Raw genomic sequence first — 22,255 nt, forward strand, 5'->3', positions numbered from 1 at the left:
TTAAACACCTGAGTGTCCTACAGCTTTTAGTTTAATACATAAAAGGTTCAGGGCAAATAGAAATGTGCAGTAAATGTATTTTGGCAAAGATTGTCTGGGGAAAGCAACACCTCCTTTAATGACTTTACAAAAAAAAACCCAAACTAAAATAATAAAAAATATAAAATAAAATAGAAATAAATATAATACTAATATTAATAGTAACAACTGTAACAATAATAATAGTAACTATAATAATAATAGATATGTGCAAATGCAAATAGAAATGTGCAGTAAATGCCTTTTGAAAAAGTTTTTCTGGGGAAAGCAACACCTTCTTTAACAACCTTACAATTAAAAAAACCCTAAAATAATAAAAAATTTAAAATAAAATATAAATAAAATATAATAATGAGAATTAAAATAAATAATGTACTAATACTAACACTAATAATAATAATATTATTAGTAATAGTAATACTATTAATACTACTAATAATAATACTAATACTACTAACACTACCACTACTACTACTACTACTACTAATAATAATAATAAACCCTAAGAAAAAGCAGAACTTTTCCCAACATGAGCTTTCCAAACAACCCTCTACCTCTGACCACGAATAAAACACAGAAAGCCTGAAAATTTTTTTATTTTCCAACGTGTCCAGGGGACAATTTCAGTAATAGTGAGACGAAAAAAAAAATCCTCTTTATCTGACTGGTGGCACTTAATTCCCACCAGTCTAAGGAGGTGCTGGATGTCCCATCCCCAATTTCAGAGCAAACCTGAGGAAATTTTTCGTGTCCTCCCCCAAGGACACGACCTGGATGGCAAAGGAGGAGAGGCAGCAGTGCAGGAAGTCCTTGAACCCCCAGTGCCTCCTGAACCCCCATTCTAAAAAACCCCAAAAAATCTCTTTTTCACCCCATGATCAATTATTATTCTACTTAAACTCTCTTGACTTGTGAGTTCTCATATAAAGGTTGGTAACTGCTTTTTCCAAGGGCTAAATCTAAGGCACGGGGTGGGTCTTAAGCTTTGTGCCAAGGTCTCTGAGCCCCTTGGCGGGGTCTCGAGTCCTCCAGGGCAGCCAGAGGAATTTGCAGAGGGATTTCCAGAGGAATTTCCTGGGTTCCCACGGCATCCCTGAGGGAGTCTCTCACCTCTCTATCATGTGCTCCAGGTTGTAGAGCTTGCCCTCCCCCGAGGACACGATCTGGATGGCAAAGGAGGAGAGGGAGCAGTGGAGGAAGCTGAACCCCCATTCTAAAAAACCCTAAAAATCTATTTTTCACCCCATGACCAATTATTATTCCACTTAAGCTCTCTTGACTTGTAATTCCTCCTATAAAAGTTGGTAACTATTTTTTCCAAGGGCTAAATCGAAGGCACAGGGGGGCCTTGGGCTCTGTGCTCTGAGATCCCCAGGGCAGCCAGAGGAATTTGCAGAGGGATTTCCAGAGGAATTTCCTGGGTTCCCACAGCATCCCTGAGGGAGTCCCTCACCTCTCTATCATGTGCTCCAGGTTCCAGAGCCTGCCCTCCCCCAAGGACATGATCTGGATGGCAAAAAAGGAGAGGCAGCGGTGCAGGAAGCTGAACTCCCATTCTAAAAAATCCCCAAAAAATCTCTTTTTCACCCCATGACCAACTATTACTCTACTTAAACTCTCTTGACTTATAATGCTTCATATAAAGGTTGGCAACTGCTTTTTCCATGGTGTAAATCAAAGGCACAGGGGGGCCTTGGGCTCTGCGCTCTGAGATCCCCAGGGCAGCCAGAGGAGTTTGCAGAGGAATTTCCTGGGTTCTGACACAACCCCAATTTCAGAGCAGCCTGTGGGATCTCAGCACCTCAGGGCTGAGGTGCAGAGTGACCGAGACCACCCTTGGGGGGCTCGGAGGTCCTGGAATGTTGCCAGAAGTGTCTGGTGGCTGGACTTTGATTCTGCACGGGAGACGACACCTGTATGAGGATGGGAGGAATTCACTGGGTGAATGGTGAAGGGATAAGTTAATCAGAGTGTGAAACACAGGGTTTAGGATTTCTGTACAGGGGGGTCTAAAGAAGTAAGATGGAGGAATTGGGGCGTGTCCTGTCCTTCTTCTTCTTCTTCTTGGCCTCCATCTTCTGTGGTGATGTTGGCACTTTGGGATTGGTTATTACTAAAAGTGCACCGGTTAATAAGGGTAGAAGGTATTGGGGGAAATAGGTAAATATTGTATATGTAGTTTTGAGTATAAAGATAGGTGACCGCCCCGGGGGCTCGCAGTGTGCTCATGTCTGGCTGCTGTGCAGATCTCTATCGGGCCGAGAGAAAACCTTTTAGATAAACAACTAATAAACACTGAAGACCGAGAAAAAACCTGAAGCCTCTTCTCATCCTTTGGAGCACGAGCTGCCCAAGGCCATCCCCGAGCCTTTCCAGGCCATGAAACAGCCGGGAAACCGACAGCAGCCCTGATGGAGCTCCTCACCTCTCTATCATGTGCTCCAGGTTGCAGAGCTTGCCCTCGCCCGAGGACACGATCTGGATGGCAAAGGAGGAGAGGCAGCGGTGCAGGAAGCCCCGGGAGTGCAGGAACCGCAGCGCGTCCAGGATCTGCAGCAGGACGTGCAGGAGCGTCTCCGTCTGCAGCACTGGGAACTCTGCTCGCTGCAAAAACAACCCAAAACCAGCACATCTGCAGGGCAGGTTCTTAAACGTGAGCTGAGGGAAAGTTAGGGGTTGGTTATTGTGGGTATGGTTTAGGTGGAGAAGGCAGCGAGGGAAATTTATAGGAGGAAAAAGGAAATTTATTTTTTGTTCTCGATGCTAAACCAAGTAACAACATCTCAAAAAGAAGAGAAAAATATTAAATGACAACAATAAAACACAGATTTAAATTTTTTAAATTGACTAAATTTTTTAAAAAATTGATTAAATTTAAATTTTTAAAAATTTAATTTTTTAACTTTAAATTTAATTTTTTCAGTTTTAAAAATGGATTAAAGCTTTTAAAACTGATTAAATTTAAATTTTAAAATATTTTTAAATCTTAATTTATTTTTTTTAATTTTTAAAAATAGATTAATTTGTTTTAAATTTAAAATTTACATTTAAAATTTTTAATCCAAAATTTTAATATTATATTTTATTTTTCAGTTTTTAAAAATTGATTAAATTTAAATTGATTAAATTTAAATTGATTAAATTTTAATTGATTAAATTTTTAAAAAAAATATTTAAAATTTTAATGGATTAATTTATTTAAAAATATTGATTAAATTTAATTTTTTTTAAAATTAATTAAATTTTTAAGCTGATTTAAAAAATAAGAAATGTAACCAGAAACTCAGATACACACTGAGGATTTTGCCTTCTCGAGGAAAGATGTTAGCCACTAAACTTCTGGTGAATTATTATTTAAAATCCAAGCACTGCAGTTACCCTTTCATGGAGGATGCTGTAGAGAGAGCCAAAGTGAACCCTCTCATAGACCAGACGGGTTCTCTCCAGGTCGCAGGACAGACAGACAGACATCAGCTGCAGCAAGTGAGGGTGGCGCAGTTTGCTGCACAGGGAGAGCAAAAATCAAATTTACAAATCTGAGATGAGAAGAAGGAAAGTCCTGCCCTGCTGAGTGCTTTTATCAATATGACACACGAATGTTGGAATGTATTTTAGTGTAAATGTATTTTTTTTAACTGAAATATTTGATTTTAGAAGATCAGAGTGGGAAGAAAATTGTATTTCTGATCTGGGGAAGATGTGCAACCCCAGCTGAGAGGTAAATCCCATTCCTCCAAGATAAACTCCATTCTTCCCAGGTAAATCCCATTCCTCCCAGGTAAATCCCATTCTCCCCAGGAAAATCCCATTATTCCTTAGATAAATCCCATTCCCCCCAGGGTAAATCCCCTTCCCCCAAGGTAAATTCCATACTCTAGGTAAATCCCATTCCCTCCAGGTAAATCCCATTCCCTCCAGGTAAATCCCATTCCTCCCAGGTAAATCCCATTCTTCCCTAGGCAAATTCCATTCCTCCAAGGCAAATTCCATTTTTCTCTAGGTAAATCTCATTCCCCCCAAGATAAACCCCATTCCCCCCAAGGTAAATCCCATTCTTCCCCAGGGAAATCCCATTCCCACAAGGTAAATTCTGTTCCTCCCATGTAAACACCATTCCTCTCAGGTAAATTCCATTCCTCCCTATGTAAATCCCATTCTTCCTTAGGTAAATCCCATTTCCCCAAAGTAAATCCCATTCTTCCTAGGTAAATCCCATTCCCTTGAGATAAATCCCATTCTTCCTTAGGGAAATCCCATTCTTCCTAGGTAAATCCCATTCCTCTCAGATAAATCCCATTCTTCCCTAGGTAAATCCCATTCTTCCTTAGGGAAATTCCATTCCCTTGAGGTAAATCCCATTCCCCTGTGGTAAACCCCATTCTCTCAAAGTAAATCCCATTCTCCCCAAGGTAAATCCCATTCTTCCTAGGTAAATCCCATTCCCTCGAGGTAAATCCCATTCCTCCCAGGGAAATCCCATTCTTCCCTAGGTAAATCCCATTCTTCCTTAGGGAAATTCCATTCCTCTCAGGTAAATCCCATTCTTCCCTGGGTAAATCCCAGTCTTACCAGGTAAATCCCATTCCCCCCAGGTAAATCCTATTCCTCTGTGGTAAACCCCATTCTCTCAAAGTAAATCCCATTCCCCCCAAGTTAAATCCCATTCTTCCTAGGTAAATCCCATTCCCTTGAGGTAAATTCCATTCCTCTCAGGTAAATCCCATTCTTCCCTGGGTAAATCCCATTCTTACCAGGTAAATCCCATTCCCTTGAGGTAAATCCCATTCCCCCAAGATAAACCCCACTCTTCCCAGGTAAATCCCATTCCCTCCAGGTAAATCCCATTCCCCCCAGGTAAACCCCACTCCTCCCAGGTAAATCCCATTCCCCCCACCCCAGAGCAGCCCCTGCCCCACCTGCAGTGCTGCTGCTCAGCCAGGAGCAGGTCGGCCAGGCGCAGCTTCCAGCTGTTCTGCTGGGGCTGGAAGCTCAGCTCCTTCACTGTCACCCTGCTGCCTCCCCACATCAGGCTGCAAAGAACAACAGGAATTTGCACCAGATGCTTCCAGCAGTGTTTTCCCTCTTTCTTTTAAATATTTTTCCCCCAGTTATGTGGTTATGTACCCAGAATTTTATTATTCTTACCAAGAAAATTCTTACCAAAAATTCTAAGATTTCTTCTGTGGTGCTCTGGTGCTGCCTCCCACTGTCAGGAATTCAAATTTTGCTCTTTTTAAACTGACAATAAATAAACTCGTCCTGCTGAAGGCTGATGGAGCAGGAAAGGTTCCCTGCCCAAAATCCCACCCTTTCCACAAGGAATTCCCTTCACCAAAGGTCATCAGTGACACAAATCAGAGTTTTGGGGAGATTACATCACCAATTAAATCAACTGAGAGACAACCACTTGCTTAACACACAGTAATTAGAAAACACCATATTGTTGTAATTATTACGAATAATTACAAGATTTTAAATGAATGTTCAGCCTGCCCTTGCAACTCTCATTTCAGCACAGGTTATGCAGAGGAAATCCTGGACAAAGATTTACAGGGATTAAATGCTGAACAACACAATCTGTGCAACCCTAAACACATTTCCCACCACAAAAAAAAAAAGATCAATACTGAACCACTGCCATCAGTAATCAGCCTTAATTGGGTTAATATTGCTCGTGGGCTGTTTTTGGCCTCTGAGCCATCAGTCTGACTCAGATATTAATCAATAAACAGCAGCAAACAAGGTGCAAGCAGGAAATAAACACAGAACAAACATGGGAAATCACCCAAACAAATCACTGGTACAACAATTTGCTTTGCAGACACAAAGAGGGGGTAAAAAAAAAACCTCTTGAATTCCACTTACTTGGTCATGATCATGTAGGGCCCCACGGGGTAAGAAAATGCTGGCTCATCATCAGCCTGGACCACATCTCTGTCCCCAATAATGGGGAGGGAGGCCAGGTAGCCCAGGTGGCCACTGCCTGCCAGGTGGAACTGAAAATGCAGGAAAATGAAACAGCAAAATGCAACAGTTCCCGTTGGGAAGGATGAAAGTTCCACGAGAAAGCAGATCCAGCCCTTAGGAAATGCCACAGGTGATGTTTAATAGGAATTTCTGCTGGTCCAAACCCAACCAGGCACCAAAGGCCTCAATATTTGGGCTCTTCATGGGGCTTTTCCCCCCCATCTTTTCAGCAGAAATAAGAATGCAGTGAAAGTTAAGAAAGCACTAAAAGTTAAAAAGCAAAAAATAAGAATGCATGAAAAGTAAAAATAAAAATGCACTAAAAGTTGGAAAGAAGAATCCACTAAAAGTTAGAAAGTAGAAAAGAAGAATGCACTAAAAGTTAAAAATAAGAATGCACTAAAAGTAAAAAATAAGAATGAAGTAAAAGTTAAAACATTGAAAATAAGAATGCACTAAAAGTTAAAAATAAGAATGCACTAAAAGTAAAAAATAAGAATGAAGTAAAAGTTAAAACATTGAAAATAAGAATGCACTAAAAGTTAAAAGGTTGAAAATAAGAATGCACTAAAAGTTAAAAAGAAAAATGCAGTAAAAGTTAAAAAGAACAATGCAGTAAAAGTTAAAAAGAAGAATGCACTAAAAGTTAGAAAGTTGAAAAGAAGAATGTACTAAAAGTAAAAATAAAGAATTCATTAAAAGTTAGAAATAAGAATGCAGTGAAAGTTAAAACGTTGAAAATAAGAATGCAGTAAAAGTTTAAAAGGTGAGAATAAAAATGCACTAAAAGTTAAAAATAAGAATACACTAAAAGTTACAAGATTGAAAATAAGAATGGACTACAAATTAAAAATAAGGATTCACTAAAAGCTAAAAAGTTGAAAATAAGAATGCACTAGAAGTTAAAAATAAGAATGCACTAGAAGTTAAAAATAAGAATAGATTAAAAGTTTAAAACAGCACAGATAATTACTGTGAGGAGCAGCAGATTCTGGGGAAAATGTTCCAATATCATCAGGAAATCCCTCCCACAGCACCTCACCTTCCCAAAACCAAAGCTGTAAATGTTCTTGGCCACGCTGGGTTGTCCCTTCAGTAATTTCCCCAGAGGAGCCTCAGCATTTCTAAACACCAAAACCAAAAGCAATAATAGTAATTTATTTATTCCAAGGCTTGGATGCAGAGAGAGAAGGGAAAAAAAGCAGAACTTCTGCCAGAACCCTGCATTTGACTGGTCCCAAAATACATTGTGGGTGTTAAAATTCTAAATTATTGCGCAGCTCATTAAAACTTTTTGGATGGATTTTTATGATATTTATTTATTTCTTTAAGGCAAGATAACCAATAAATATACTTATACACACACTGCATATCCTGCACTGCTTTTTTATTTTTCCCACCAGTATCTGACACAAAAACTCCTGAAACAGTTGGGAACACCCCCCAAAAAAACATCTGCAGTGATCTTAAAAAACATCTGCAGTGATCTTCCTGCTACCACTTTAAGGCTACTAAAATCCAGTGCTTTTAATGCTGGTTTCAAGGGTTTAATTAATAAACAGATATATTAATTAATATAATATGTAATATATATTATAATATATAATATATAATATATGATATACGATATACTATATACTATATAATATTTAATATATACTATATAATATATACTATATAATATATACTATATACTATATACTATATACTATATAACATATAACATATAATATATAATATATAATATATAATATATAATATATAATATATAATATATAATATATAATATATAATATATAATATATAATATATAATATATAATATATAATATATAATATTGTGTTTAATTTACACATATATGTTTAATTACTATACAGATATTTATAACTATCAAGTTCCTGTTTAGAGCTGTGACAACAGAAATAAAATTAATCACAGTGGACTTAAATCTGCTATTGTCAGGAATATATATGAACCTGCTAATTTTAAATAATAATATATATAAAATTTTAGATATTTATATATAATTTAAGGAAATAAATAAAAATTAAAATATAAATAAATATATAAACTAACTCATAGGAAAATAAATAAATATAAATATACACAAATAAATATAAAATAAATATATATTACATATATAATTATAATTATTTTAATTTTAAAATAGCAGAAAATGGAAGTAAAATCCCTCCTTACCCTTGGACAAGGCCACCAAACCTCGAGGGGCTGCAGATCAAGGCCTTTGAGGAGCCAACTTTCCTGAGCAGATCAGAGGGAAGGTTCCAAATGGCAGCCTGCATGTGCAGGGTGCACTGCTGGATAAATTCCAGCATCTGGGCAATAAAAACAATAAAAATAGAGAGCTTCAGAAGAAAAAGAACCATTTTAAATTCATAAATCTGGATTACTGGAAGGAATAATTGGTTACTTGCAATATCAAAATGGGAATTTTGAGAAAGGCATTAACACAAAATCAATTTGATGAAAATGGAAGAAAAGCTGACCTCAAACAGGTGAAAAATTTGAAATTTCACCCAGTTGGAATTTGAAAAATCACAGAGAAAATTGTTGTCACTATACGACATGAAATAACTCGACACACAAACACTGCTGTTCTTAAGGGAAAAAGGGAAGTTTCTTTTCTGACTCAAATATTTACAGATTTCCAAAAATGACAATGGATTGGAGGGTGAAAGTGTCACCTCTCCAATGACACTGAACAAAACAACAAATTTCTATCAAATTTCTCTTCCTCTATAAAAGAGGAACGTAAATGTAAAGTTATGTTAAGGTAAAACAATAAGTAAATGTAAATATTTAATGTAAAACAGTAAGTTATTTACAGAAAGTGTGTGGAAAGAACGTAAACATCAAAAAGCGTAGAAAATCTTAAAAAATCAGAACAATAATTGCCATTGCAGGTTCCTTTTTAAGAGGAGCATTGTGATAATGGAGAAGAGGAGTTTGAAATGAATACTGCAGCCAGGAATCAGCTTCCACAGCAATACCTGAGTGTGAAAATGGAAAAGAGGGGTTTGAAATTAATATTGTAGCCAAGAATGAGCTTCCACAGCAATACCTGAGTGTTGTGATAAAGGGGAAGAGTTTGAAATTTGAAATGAATATTCCATCCAAGAATGAAGTTCCACAGGAATACCTGAGTGTTGTGATAGAGAAGGAGTTTGAAATTAATATTTCAGCCAGGAATGAGCTTCCATAGCAATATCTGAGTGTTATGATAAAGGAGGAGTTTTAAATTAATATTCCAGCCAAGAATGAGCTTCCACAGGAATACCTGACCACTGTTGTAAAGGGGAAGAGGAGTTTTAAATGAACATTCCAGCCAAGAATGAGCCTCCACAGCAATACCTGAGTGTTGTGATAATGGATGAGTTTTAAATGAATATTCCAGCCAAGAATGAACTTCCACAGCAATACTTGAGTGTGAAAATGGAGGAGATTTAAATGAATATTGCAGTCAGGAATGAGCATCCACAGCCATACCTGAGCACTGTGATAAAAGGGAAGAGGAGTTTGAAATTAATATTGCAGCCAAGAATGAGTTTCCATAGCAGTACCTGAGTGTTGTAATAAAGGAGGAGTTTGAAATTAATATTGCAGCCAAAAATCAGCTTCCACAGCCATACCTGAGTGTTATGATAATGGGGAAGAGGAATTTGAAATTCACACTGCAGCCAGGAATGAGCTTCCACAGCCATACCTGAGCATTGTGATAAAGAAGGAATTTGAAATTAATATTCCAGCCAGGAATGAGCTTCCACAGAAATACCTGAGTGTGAAAACGGAGGAGTTTGAAATGAATATTCCAGCCAGGAATTAACTTCCACAGGAATACCTGAGTGTGAAAATGGAGGAGTTTGAAATGAATATTCCAGCCAGGAATCAGCATCCTCAGCAATACCTGACTATTGTGATAAAGGATGAGTTTGAAATGAATATTGCAGCCAGGAATTAACTTCCACAGGAATACCTGAGTGTTGTGATAGAGAAGAAGTCTGAAATTAATATTCCAGCCAGGAATGAGCACCCACAGCCATGCCTAAGCATTGTGATAAAGGAGGAGTTTGGAATGAATATTCCAGCCAGGAATGAGCATCCCCAGCCATAGCTGAGCATAGTGCTAATGGGGAAGAGGAGTTTGGAATGAATATTCCAGCCAGGAATGAGCACCCACAGCCGTACCTGAGCATAGTGCTAATGGGGAAGAGGAGTTTGGAATGACCATTCCAGCCAGGAATGAGCACCTACAGCCATACCTGAGCATTGTGATAAAGGAGGAGTTTGGAATGACCATTCCAGCCAGGAATGAGCACCCACAGCCATGCCTGGGCATTGTGATAAAGGAGGAGTTTGGAATGAATATTCCAGCCAGGAATGAGCATCCCCAGCCATAGCTGAGCATTGTGATAAAGGAGGAGTTTGGAATGACCATTCCAGCCAGGAATGAGCATCCCCAGCCGTACCTGAGCATAGTGTTAATGGGGAAGAGGAGTTTGGAATGATCATTCCAGCCAGGAATGAGCACCCACAGAAATACCCGAGTGTGAAAACGGAGGAGTTTGGAATGAATATTCCAGCCAGGAATCAGCATCCTCAGCAATACCTGACTATTGTGATAAAGGATGAGTTTGAAATGAATATTCCAGCCAGGAATGAGCATCCCCAGCCATGCCTGAGCATTGTGATAAAGGAGGAGTTTGGAATGACCATTCCAGCCAGGAATGAGCACCCACAGCCGTACCTGGGCGCTGCTCTCCTTGCTGCCTGTCAGAGCCCAGAGCTGGGGAGTTCTGCCCTGGCTGTCGTGCACCCGGAGCTCTCCCCCCTCATCCAGCAGCTTGCTGAGGATGCTCTGGCTCCCCGAAAATGCAGCTGCGTGCACTGGGGTGCTCCCGTCATAGCAGCGACTGGGGAACAGCAGGGAATGATCAGCAGGGGGAAAAAAACCAGCATGAAAACAGCACTAAAACAGCATGAAAACAACATTAAAACAGCATTCCTGGAGTGCTTGTGTGCCCCAAAATAACAGAATAAACCATGAAATAAAAGAAAATTTTCATGGCCCAAATAACAGAATAAATCATATATATATTCATATATATATGTGTGTGTGCATATATATATACACACACACCATATATATATATATATACACACACACCATATATATATACCCCATATATATATATACCATATATATATTTTTTGTGTATATATATATATATATATATATATATATATATAAACCATATATATATAAAATATAGAAAAATATTTCTATATTTACCACTGAGTAGCTTTGGTTAAAAAACAACATTCCTGGAATATCTGTGTGCCCCAAAATAACAGAATAAATCATATATATATATACACCATATATATATATATATATATATATATATATATATATATATATACACACCATATATATATATATATATACACCATATATATATACACACCATATATATATCATATATTTATATTTATATATATATATATTTATATATATAAAAAAACATATATATATATACATATAAAAAATATAGAAAAAAATATTTCTATATTTACTACTGAGTAGCTTTGGTTAAAAAACAACATTCCTGAAATATCTGTGTGCCCCAAAATAACAGCATAAATAATATGTGTATATATACCATATATTTATATTTATATTTATATTATGTATAAAATATAGAAAAAATTCAATATTTACCACTGAGTAGCTTTGGTTAAAAAACAACATTCCTGAAATATCTGTGTGCCCCAAATAACAGAATAAAGCATGAAAAAAAGGAAAATTATCTCTGTATTTACCTCTGAGGAGCTTTGGTTAAAATACGATTTTCATGCCCCAAATAACAGAATAAACCATATATGTATATATATACCATGTACAGATATGTATATATATATATAAAAAAAATATATATACATATATAATGTATAGAAAAATTATTTCTATATTTACCACTGAGGAGCTTTGGTTTAAAAACTACATTCCTGGAGTGTTTGTGTGCTCCCCAAATAACAGAATAAACCATGAAAAAAATAAAATTATTTCTATATTTACCTCTGAGGAGGTTTGGCTAAAATACCAACATGCATCTTATGCATTTCTTCATTTATGCCCAGTGAACATTGTGTTTCAACTTGAAGATTAATTTTAATTAAAAAAAAAGTTTGATACTTAACTGATTGGCATCTGAGCCGTATTCCAGCAGCACATCCACTATTTTACTCAGCCCCAGCAGTGCAGCAGTGAACAGACAGGTCTGGCCCATGGAATTCACAGCATCAACAAAAATTCCTGCAAGGAAACCCAAAATTCCATGTTAATTAAAAATTTGTTTGTTTTAATAAAAGCTAATGGTTCATCATCACTGCTGTGAGCTGCTGCAGGTACGAAAATCCAGCAGCAGAAATTGAGGGGGGAAAAAAACCAGCAAATTATATTTTTGTGACTTTCTAAAGGGAAAGAACTGCATGTCCATGAGGGTTTTAAATGCAGGATGTGTAAGTAACAAATGGTGCTTTTATGAGTTGTGTAAGGAATTATGTGTACTGTTTAAATTAGACAGATGGATATGTAAGTATATATATATATATATACATGGAAATATATATATGGATATATATCTATATATTGATCATCTGTATAAGTACAAATGATGGATATATAAGTAGAGATGGATGAGCACACATGACAGAGGACAGAATTAATAAATAAGCAAATTATTATTTAGTAATTACCTATTTATAAATAAGATTATTATCATCATTATTATTGTCATTATTATTGCTACTATTAAAATAGTAAATAATTAGTTAGTAATTACCTATTAATAAGATTATTATTGTCATCATTATTGTTATTGTCATTATCGTATTAATAATTAGGTAAATTATTCTTTTGTAATTACTTGTTAATGAATAAGTTTATTATAATTATTTTATTATGATTCTTACTACTGCATTAGTAAATAGGTAAATTATTCTTGAATAGTTGCTTATTAATAATAAGTTTATTGTTACTATTGTTGTTGTTGATATCGTATTAATAAATAAGTAAATTATTCTTTAGTAATTGTTCAGAGCATGGCGCTGATAATGGCAAGGTCGCAAGTTCGATCCCTGCATGGGGCATTTGCTTTAAGCAACAAACCCTGGTGGTTCTATTCCAGTCACAAACCTTTGTGATTCCAATATTCGGTTGCTTTGATTTTATTCAAAATAATTGATTCTCCTCTGAAATTAAATTCCGATCTGGAATAATTTGCAAGGTGATGAGCTAATTGATTCCAGATTTTTATTAAGGGAAGGTGATGAGCCCGAGGACGACTGGGGGAATGATGGGCCTAACACCGGAGTAAGGACGGAGTTTAGGAAATTGCTCTATTTTTGAACCACAATAAAAAAAAGGGCCACAAACCACTCAGCCCGTGTTCTCTCCCTCCCGAGCCCCACACACGGGGCCGGGAACGGTCATCAATGGCGAGCGGCCCCCGCCCAAGCAGCACCGCCCGCCCGCTTCGCGCTCAGGAGAGAACACCTCGCTCCTCCTCGTGGCTTGTGACGCCGATCAGGGAAGATCACTCTCCTCTAGTGACCAACTACAGAAATGATCCCTGAAAGTATAGTCTTAACCCGACCCTGCCCGCCGCGCCCGCCCCTGCCGCCGCCACCCGCGCCCAGCGCACGGCGAGCCCCGAACCCCCGGCCGGGAGCGGCCGGCGCGGCCCCGCCGAACCCCCGCGGCCGCGGGAGCGCGCCCCGAGCTCTGTGGGAGCGCCCGCGGCCCCGAGGAACGGCCGCGCGTGGCGGCGGTGGGGACACGCCCCCCTGATCTGCATGTTCTGCCCCCGATGGCCAATCAGAGACGCTCCCCAAGCCCGCGCCGGCGCGGCCCCGCCTACCCGCTCCCCCCCATTCCTAACCAGAAGTGACGCTGCCGCCGGAGCTCGGGCTGTCACCGCTGTCGCAGCTGTCGCGACACGAGACAAGGGACCCTCACCGCCCGTGTGCCGCTGCCCCGGGTCCGCAGAGGAGAACAGCCCCGGTACCGGCAGCCCCAGCGCGGCACGGTTTGCCGCCGGGGCGCTGCGCTGGCTCCCAGCCTTTCCGACGCTGTCAGGGTGGCATTAATGCATTCATGGAGCAGAAAGAACAAACTGCGGCCTTTACATCTCTGGGCTCAGCCTGAGCAACACGGACCGACGCGACAAAGGGCAAAACACGGAGCAGTTTCTCCCTAAAGCCCATCGGTATTTGTAACTGACCAACACAGGCTTCCCACAAGTGATGAAAGATAAATCCGCAACAGGCTCCCCTTAGTCCCGTGTCATTCTCTGATCATCACCGTTCAGCAGGGTCAGCACTTTAAAGAAGTCCCCTTGCCCTGCACTAAGAGATGGGTCGAGAATGCCATTGGTCTCAATACTCTCATTAAAATCTAAATTCGCTGCTGGGCCTTCCCTTGGGGATCGTGCATTGCGGAGCCCTGCAGCGAGAGCCTGGCTGCGGGTTGTGTACGAGAGAGATGGAAAAGCCCCTAGACAAGGCTTGTTCATCCCTCTCGGCTCTGTCCAATTCTTTTTTTTTGCCACAATAAAAAAGGGCCACAAACCACTCAGCCCGTGTTCTCTCCCTCCCGAGCCCCACACACGGGGCCGGGAACGGTCATCAATGGCGAGCGGCCCCTGCCCAAGCAGCACCGCCCGCCCGCTTCGCGCTCAGGAGAGAACACCTCGCTCCTCCTCGTGGCTTGTGACGCCGATCAGGGAAGATCACTCTCCTCTAGTGACCAACTACAGAAATGATCCCTGAAAGTATAGTCTTAACCCGACCCTGCCCGCCGCGCCCGCCCCTGCCGCCGCCACCCGCGCCCAGCGCACGGCGAGCCCCGAACCCCCGGCCGGGAGCGACCGGCGCGGCCCCGCCGAACCCCCGCGGCCGCGGGAGCGCGCCCCGAGCCCTGTGGGAGCGCCCGCGGCCCCGAGGAACGGCCGCGCGTGGCGGCGGTGGGGACACGCCTCCCTGATCTGCATGTTCTACCCCCGCTGGCCAATCAGAGGCGCGCCCGCCCGGCTCCGCTCCTGCCCCGCTTTCCCGACCGGGGACGCCGCCGCCGCGCTGGGCCCAGGACGCGTCACGAGAGGCGGAATCGGCAACGGGCCGGGATTCGGGAAAAGTCGCCCGAAAGCTGCATGGAGGAAAAGGACCCTGGCATGCCGCACAAGAGTGGGTGCACAAGAGCGGGCAGCGTGCCCAAGTGCCGAAGCAGGCCAGTGGAACGTGGCTTGTACCGGCGGTTGTGTGACCAGCAGGACCAGGGCAGTGACCGTCCTCTGTACTCGGCACTGGTGAGGCCGCAACTCGAATCCTGCATCCGGTTTTGGCCCCAGCACAAACAGAAGGACGTTTAAGGGGCTGGAGTGGGTCCAGAGAAGGGATCAGATTTTGGGAAGGGTCATGGATCTGAGGAGGAGCAGTTCAGGGAGCTGGAGGGACTCAGCCTGCTGGGTAACTTCCAATTTGCACTGGAAGGAATTATATAACGTGCTTGTGGCACATGGGGTCGGGATCCAGGAAGCGACCAGCCGGTGAACCAGAGCTTCTTTGCATTAAATTCTATATTTCGACCATGATAAAAAAAGGGCCACAAACCACTCAGCCCGTGTTCTCTCCCTCCCGAGCCCCACACACGGGGCCGGGAACGGTCATCAATGGCGAGCGGCCCCTGCCCAAGCAGCACCGCCCGCCCGCTTCGCGCTCAGGAGAGAACACCTCGCTCCTCCTCGTGGCTTGTGACGCCGATCAGGGAAGATCACTCTCCTCTAGTGACCAACTACAGAAATGATCCCTGAAAGTATAGTCTTAACCCGACCCTGCCCGCCGCGCCCCCCCCTGCCGCCGCCACCCGCGCCCAGCGCACGGCGAGCCCCGAACCCCCGGCCGGGAGCGGCCGGCGCGGCCCCGCCGAGGCCCCGCGGCCGCGGGAGCGCGCCCCGAGCTCTGTGGGAGCGCCCGCGGCCCCAGGAACGGCCGCGCGTGGCGGCGGTGGGGACACGCCCCCCTGATCTGCATGTTCTGCCCCCGATGGCCAATCAGAGACGCTCCCCAAGCCCGCGCCGGCGCGGCCCCGCCTCCCCGCTCTCCCCCCCATTCCTAACCAGAAGTGACGCTGCCGCCGGAGCTTGGGCTGTCATCGCTGTCACGGCTGTCGCGACAGGACACAAGGGACCCTCACCGCCCGTGTGCCGCTGCCCCGGGTCCACAGAGGAGAACAGCCCCGGTACCGACAGCCCCAGCGCGGCACGGTTGCCGCCGGGGCGATGCGCGGGCTCACAGCCTCTCCCGACGCTGACAGGGTGGCATTCATGGACAAGTAAGAACAAATTCCGGCCTTTACATCTCTGGGCTCAGCCTGAGCAACACGGACCGACGGTACAAAGAGCACAACACAGAGCAGTTTCTCCCTAAACCCCATCAGAATTTGGAACCTGACCGACACGGACTTCCTAGAAGTGATGAAAGGGAAATCCCGAACAGGTTCCCCTTAGTCCCATGTCACTCTGTGATCATCCCCGTTCATCAGAGGCAGCATTTTTAAACAAGAAAGGCCCCCTCCCCTGCACTAAGATATGAGTCGAGAATGCCACTGGTCTGAATACTCTCAATAAAGCCTAAATCCGTGTGGCTGCTGGCCCTCCCCTGGGGATCACCCACTGCAGGCCACTGTAGCGAGAGCCTGGCTGAGGGTTGAGTACGAGAGAGGGAAATGCCCCTCGACAAGGATTGTTCATCCCACTTTGTTCTGTCCAATTCTTTCTTTAACCACGATAAAAAAGGGCCACAAACCACTCAGCCCGTGTTCTCTCCCTGCCGAGCCCTGAGGGGACGGAGGGGGCTCTGCCTGGAGAAAAGGAGCCTCAGGGGGACTGTCACCCTCCCTGCCCCGGCCTGCAAGGAGGATGTAGGCAGCTGGGGTCTGTCCCTCCTGCACGGAAAAGTCAGGGGGAAACGGCCTCAGGTTGCACCAGGGGAGATTTCAGTTTGATATTTGGGGAATATTTATTCACTGAAAAGGTTGTCAAGCACGGGCACAGCTGGCCAGGGCAGAGGCCGAGTCGCCATCCCTGGAGGGATTTAGAGGACATGTGCTTGTGGCACTTGTCACCAGAGCGCCTTTGCGAATTGATTCCTTTTTTGACCAACATAAAAAAAAGGGCCACAAACCACTCAGCCCGTGTTCTCTCCCTCCGAGCCCCACACACGGGGCCGGGAACGGTCATCAATGGCGAGCGGCCCCTGCCCAAGCAGCACCGCCCGCCCGCTTCGCGCTCAGGAGAGAACACCTCGCTCCTCCTCGTGGCTTGTGACGCCGATCAGGGAAGATCACTCTCCTCTAGTGACCAACTACAGAAATGATCCCTGAAAGTATAGTCTTAACCAAACCCTCCCCGCCGCGCCCGCCCCTGCCGCCGCCACCCGCGCCCAGCGCACGGCGAGCCCCGAACCCCCGGCCGGGAGCGGCCGGCGCGGCCCCGCCGAACCCCCGCGGCCGCGGGAGCGCGCCCCGAGCTCTGTGGGAGCGCCCGCGGCCCCGAGGAACGGCCGCGCGTGGCGGCGGTGGGGACACGCCCCCCTGATCTGCATGTTCTGCCCCCGATGGCCAATCAGAGACGCTCCCCAAGCCCGCGCCGGCGCGGCCCCGCCTACCCGCTCCCCCCCATTCCTAACCAGAAGTGACGCTGCCGCCGGAGCTCGGGCTGTCACCGCTGTCGCAGCTGTCGCGACACGAGACAAGGGACCCTCACCGCCCGTGTGCCGCTGCCCCGGGTCCGCAGAGGAGAACAGCCCCGGTACCGGCAGCCCCAGCGCGGCACGGTTTGCCGCCGGGGCGCTGCGCTGGCTCCCAGCCTTTCCGACGCTGTCAGGGTGGCATTAATGCATTCATGGAGCAGAAAGAACAAACTGCGGCCTTTACATCTCTGGGCTCAGCCTGAGCAACACGGACCGACGCGACAAAGGGCAAAACACGGAGCAGTTTCTCCCTAAAGCCCATCGGTATTTGTAACTGACCAACACAGGCTTCCCACAAGTGATGAAAGATAAATCCGCAACAGGCTCCCCTTAGTCCCGTGTCATTCTCTGATCATCACCGTTCAGCAGGGTCAGCACTTTAAAGAAGTCCCCTTGCCCTGCACTAAGAGATGGGTCGAGAATGCCATTGGTCTCAATACTCTCATTAAAATCTAAATTCGCTGCTGGGCCTTCCCTTGGGGATCGTGCATTGCGGAGCCCTGCAGCGAGAGCCTGGCTGCGGGTTGTGTACGAGAGAGATGGAAAAGCCCCTAGACAAGGCTTGTTCATCCCTCTCGGCTCTGTCCAATTCTTTTTTTTTGCCACAATAAAAAAGGGCCACAAACCACTCAGCCCGTGTTCTCTCCCTCCCGAGCCCCACACACGGGGCCGGGAACGGTCATCAATGGCGAGCGGCCCCTGCCCAAGCAGCACCGCCCGCCCGCTTCGCGCTCAGGAGAGAACACCTCGCTCCTCCTCGTGGCTTGTGACGCCGATCAGGGAAGATCACTCTCCTCTAGTGACCAACTACAGAAATGATCCCTGAAAGTATAGTCTTAACCCGACCCTGCCCGCCGCGCCCGCCCCTGCCGCCGCCACCCGCGCCCAGCGCACGGCGAGCCCCGAACCCCCGGCCGGGAGCGACCGGCGCGGCCCCGCCGAACCCCCGCGGCCGCGGGAGCGCGCCCCGAGCCGTGTGGGAGCGCCCGCGGCCCCGAGGAACGGCCGCGCGTGGCGGCGGTGGGGACACGCCTCCCTGATCTGCATGTTCTACCCCCGCTGGCCAATCAGAGGCGCGCCCGCCCGGCTCCGCTCCTGCCCCGCTTTCCCGACCGGGGACGCCGCCGCCGCGCTGGGCCCAGGACGCGTCACGAGAGGCGGAATCGGCAACGGGCCGGGATTCGGGAAAAGTCGCCCGAAAGCTGCATGGAGGAAAAGGACCCTGGCATGCCGCACAAGAGTGGGTGCACAAGAGCGGGCAGCGTGCCCAAGTGCCGAAGCAGGCCAGTGGAACGTGGCTTGTACCGGCGGTTGTGTGACCAGCAGGACCAGGGCAGTGACCGTCCTCTGTACTCGGCACTGGTGAGGCCGCAACTCGAATCCTGCATCCGGTTTTGGCCCCAGCACAAACAGAAGGACGTTTAAGGGGCTGGAGTGGGTCCAGAGAAGGGATCAGATTTTGGGAAGGGTCATGGATCTGAGGAGGAGCAGTTCAGGGAGCTGGAGGGACTCAGCCTGCTGGGTAACTTCCAATTTGCACTGGAAGGAATTATATAACGTGCTTGTGGCACATGGGGTCGGGATCCAGGAAGCGACCAGCCGGTGAACCAGAGCTTCTTTGCATTAAATTCTATCTTTCGACCATGATAAAAAAAGGGCCACAAACCACTCAGCCCGAGTTCTCTCCCTCCCGAGCCCCACACACGGGGCCGGGAACGGTCATCAATGGCGAGCGGCCCCTGCCCAAGCAGCACCGCCCGCCCGCTTCGCGCTCAGGAGAGAACACCTCGCTCCTCCTCGTGGCTTGTGACGCCGATCAGGGAAGATCACTCTCCTCTAGTGACCAACTACAGAAATGATCCCTGAAAGTATAGTCTTAACCAAACCCTCCCCGCCGCGCCCGCCCCTGCCGCCGCCACCCGCGCCCAGCGCACGGCGAGCCCCGAACCCCCGGCCGGGAGCGGCCGGCGCGGCCCCGCCGAGGCCCCGCGGCCGCGGGAGCGCGCCCCGAGCTCTGTGGGAGCGCCCGCGGCCCCGAGGAACGGCCGCGCGTGGCGGCGGTGGGGACACGCCCCCCTGATCTGCATGTTCTGCCCCCGATGGCCAATCAGAGACGCTCCCCAAGCCCGCGCCGGCGCGGCCCCGCCTACCCGCTCTCCCCCCCATTCCTAACCAGAAGTGACGCTGCCGCCGGAGCTTGGGCTGTCATCGCTGTCACGGCTGTCGCGACAGGACACAAGGGACCCTCACCGCCCGTGTGCCGCTGCCCCGGGTCCGCAGAGGAGAACAGCCCCGGTACCGACAGCCCCAGCGCGGCACGGTTGCCGCCGGGGCGATGCGCGGGCTCCCAGCCTCTCCCGACGCTGACAGGGTGGCATTCATGGACAAGTAAGAACAAATTCCGGCCTTTACATCTCTGGGCTCAGCCTGAGCAACACGGACCGACGCTACAAAGAGCACAACACGGAGCAGTTTCTCCCTAAAGCCCATCAGAATTTGGAACCTGACCGACACGGACTTCCTAGAAGTGATGAAAGGGAAATCCCGAACAGGTTCCCCTTAGTCCCATGTCACTCTGTGATCATCCCCGTTCATCAGAGGCAGCATTTTTAAACAAGAAAGGCCCCCTCCCCTGCACTAAGATATGAGTCGAGAATGCCACTGGTCTGAATACTCTCAATAAAGCCTAAATCCGTGTGGCTGCTGGCCCTCCCCTGGGGATCACCCACTGCAGGCCACTGTAGCGAGAGCCTGGCTGAGGGTTGAGTACGAGAGAGGGAAATGCCCCTCGACAAGGATTGTTCATCCCACTTTGTTCTGTCCAATTCTTTCTTTAACCACGATAAAAAAGGGCCACAAACCACTCAGCCCGTGTTCTCTCCCTGCCGAGCCCTGAGGGGACGGAGGGGGCTCTGCCTGGAGAAAAGGAGCCTCAGGGGGACTGTCACCCTCCCTGCCCCGGCCTGCAAGGAGGATGTAGGCAGCTGGGGTCTGTCCCTCCTGCACGGAAAAGTCAGGGGGAAACGGCCTCAGGTTGCACCAGGGGAGATTTCAGTTTGATATTTGGGGAATATTTATTCACTGAAAAGGTTGTCAAGCACGGGCACAGCTGGCCAGGGCAGAGGCCGAGTCGCCATCCCTGGAGGGATTTAGAGGACATGTGCTTGTGGCACTTGTCACCAGAGCGCCTTTGCGAATTGATTCTCTTTTTTGACCAACATAAAAAAAAGGGCCACAAACCACTCAGCCCGTGTTCTCTCCCTCCGAGCCCCACACACGGGGCCGGGAACGGTCATCAATGGCGAGCGGCCCCTGCCCAAGCAGCACCGCCCGCCCGCTTCGCGCTCAGGAGAGAACACCTCGCTCCTCCTCGTGGCTTGTGACGCCGATCAGGGAAGATCACTCTCCTCTAGTGACCAACTACAGAAATGATCCCTGAAAGTATAGTCTTAACCCGACCCTGCCCGCCGCGCCCGCCCCTGCCGCCGCCACCCGCGCCCAGCGCACGGCGAGCCCCGAACCCCCGGCCGGGAGCGGCCGGCGCGGCCCCGCCGAACCCCCGCGGCCGCGGGAGCGCGCCCCGAGCCCTGTGGGAGCGCCCGCGGCCCCGAGGAACGGCCGCGCGTGGCGGCGGTGGGGACACGCCCCCCTAATCTGCATGTTCTACCCCTGCTGGCCAATCACAGGCGCGCCCGCCGCCAACCGCCTGCCCCGCCCTGGGATGGCGCAGTTCTCCATCAGCGCAACCCACTGAGATTTGTGATTCTAAAACCGAAACGAAACTGCACCAAGTATTTGCTTTTATGTAAAAAATTCCTTGTTACTATGTCGCTACAAATCTGGCTGTCAAAATGCTTAAGGTATAAACCGTACCCTAAGCATTCGGCAATCCGAACTAAAATCCCATTGACAGAGAATATTCCTACAGCTGTCTTTCAGAATTTTAGTATACAATGCCTCAGTCATGAGCCCTTTACTTATAAAAGATTACTTTTCTTTTGTACTAACTTGCTTTAATACATTTTTCGATTCAAGAACTATTCCAACTTAACGGAAAAGGCCAGCTATAAATCATTTTGTTAATATATTTCACTCAGAAAGCTGAATTCTACAAGGAATATGCTATTTTTTTTACCAGAAATAAAAGAATACAGGGAAAAGTAGATATTTTCTGCCAATACTTGCCTAAACTTAGCTTTTACCTTTTTTCAGAAGCTTCTTCACTTTCACATAGTTCCCTTCCCTGACATACTCATGCAGGTCAGCTTCCAGGGAGTCTCCTTTTATACGTCCAAGCTTGACTGGGCATGGAAATGGGAGAGGGATGGGATGAGCCATCTTCTTTCCTGAACGCAACTGGGAAAAGTCAGGTAACATCAAGCTGCAAAGCACCTCAACGTAAAGAACTTATTTGTGACTT

General features: G+C 46.5%; 1 protein-coding gene and 7 non-coding genes across 8 annotated transcripts in view; all 8 read right to left on the reverse strand.

Moving 5' to 3' along the window:
* The window catches only part of TEX14 (testis expressed 14, intercellular bridge forming factor), a 40,483-nt gene extending 18,310 nt beyond the window's left edge, over positions 1 to 22,173 (reverse strand). Inside the window, exons 1-9 of the mRNA XM_058817915.1 lie at positions 22,038 to 22,173; positions 12,226 to 12,340; positions 10,772 to 10,937; positions 8,206 to 8,342; positions 7,049 to 7,130; positions 5,905 to 6,035; positions 4,956 to 5,069; positions 3,418 to 3,541; positions 2,465 to 2,643 (exon numbers count right to left, since the gene is read on the reverse strand). Of these exons, the coding sequence (XP_058673898.1) occupies positions 2,465 to 2,643; positions 3,418 to 3,541; positions 4,956 to 5,069; positions 5,905 to 6,035; positions 7,049 to 7,130; positions 8,206 to 8,342; positions 10,772 to 10,937; positions 12,226 to 12,340; positions 22,038 to 22,173 (1,184 nt within the window). The remainder of the gene's footprint in view (positions 1 to 2,464; positions 2,644 to 3,417; positions 3,542 to 4,955; positions 5,070 to 5,904; positions 6,036 to 7,048; positions 7,131 to 8,205; positions 8,343 to 10,771; positions 10,938 to 12,225; positions 12,341 to 22,037) is intronic.
* On the reverse strand, positions 13,461 to 13,674 carry LOC131566697 (small nucleolar RNA U3). Its single transcript, XR_009275572.1, has one exon. It is a non-coding gene; the product is annotated as a small nucleolar RNA U3 (small nucleolar RNA).
* On the reverse strand, positions 14,655 to 14,868 carry LOC131566696 (small nucleolar RNA U3). Its single transcript, XR_009275571.1, has one exon. It is a non-coding gene; the product is annotated as a small nucleolar RNA U3 (small nucleolar RNA).
* Positions 15,695 to 15,908, reverse strand: LOC131566707 (small nucleolar RNA U3). The gene has a single exon (XR_009275582.1). It is a non-coding gene; the product is annotated as a small nucleolar RNA U3 (small nucleolar RNA).
* LOC131566711 (small nucleolar RNA U3) lies at positions 17,267 to 17,479 on the reverse strand. The gene has a single exon (XR_009275586.1). It is a non-coding gene; the product is annotated as a small nucleolar RNA U3 (small nucleolar RNA).
* Positions 18,460 to 18,673, reverse strand: LOC131566710 (small nucleolar RNA U3). The gene has a single exon (XR_009275585.1). It is a non-coding gene; the product is annotated as a small nucleolar RNA U3 (small nucleolar RNA).
* LOC131566698 (small nucleolar RNA U3) lies at positions 19,500 to 19,713 on the reverse strand. The gene has a single exon (XR_009275573.1). It is a non-coding gene; the product is annotated as a small nucleolar RNA U3 (small nucleolar RNA).
* Positions 21,074 to 21,286, reverse strand: LOC131566712 (small nucleolar RNA U3). The gene has a single exon (XR_009275587.1). It is a non-coding gene; the product is annotated as a small nucleolar RNA U3 (small nucleolar RNA).
* Positions 22,174 to 22,255: the final 82 nt, after the last annotated feature.

This window comes from Ammospiza caudacuta, chromosome 20 (assembly GCF_027887145.1).
Source record: "Ammospiza caudacuta isolate bAmmCau1 chromosome 20, bAmmCau1.pri, whole genome shotgun sequence".
In the NCBI taxonomy this organism is placed as follows: Eukaryota; Metazoa; Chordata; class Aves; order Passeriformes; family Passerellidae; genus Ammospiza; species Ammospiza caudacuta.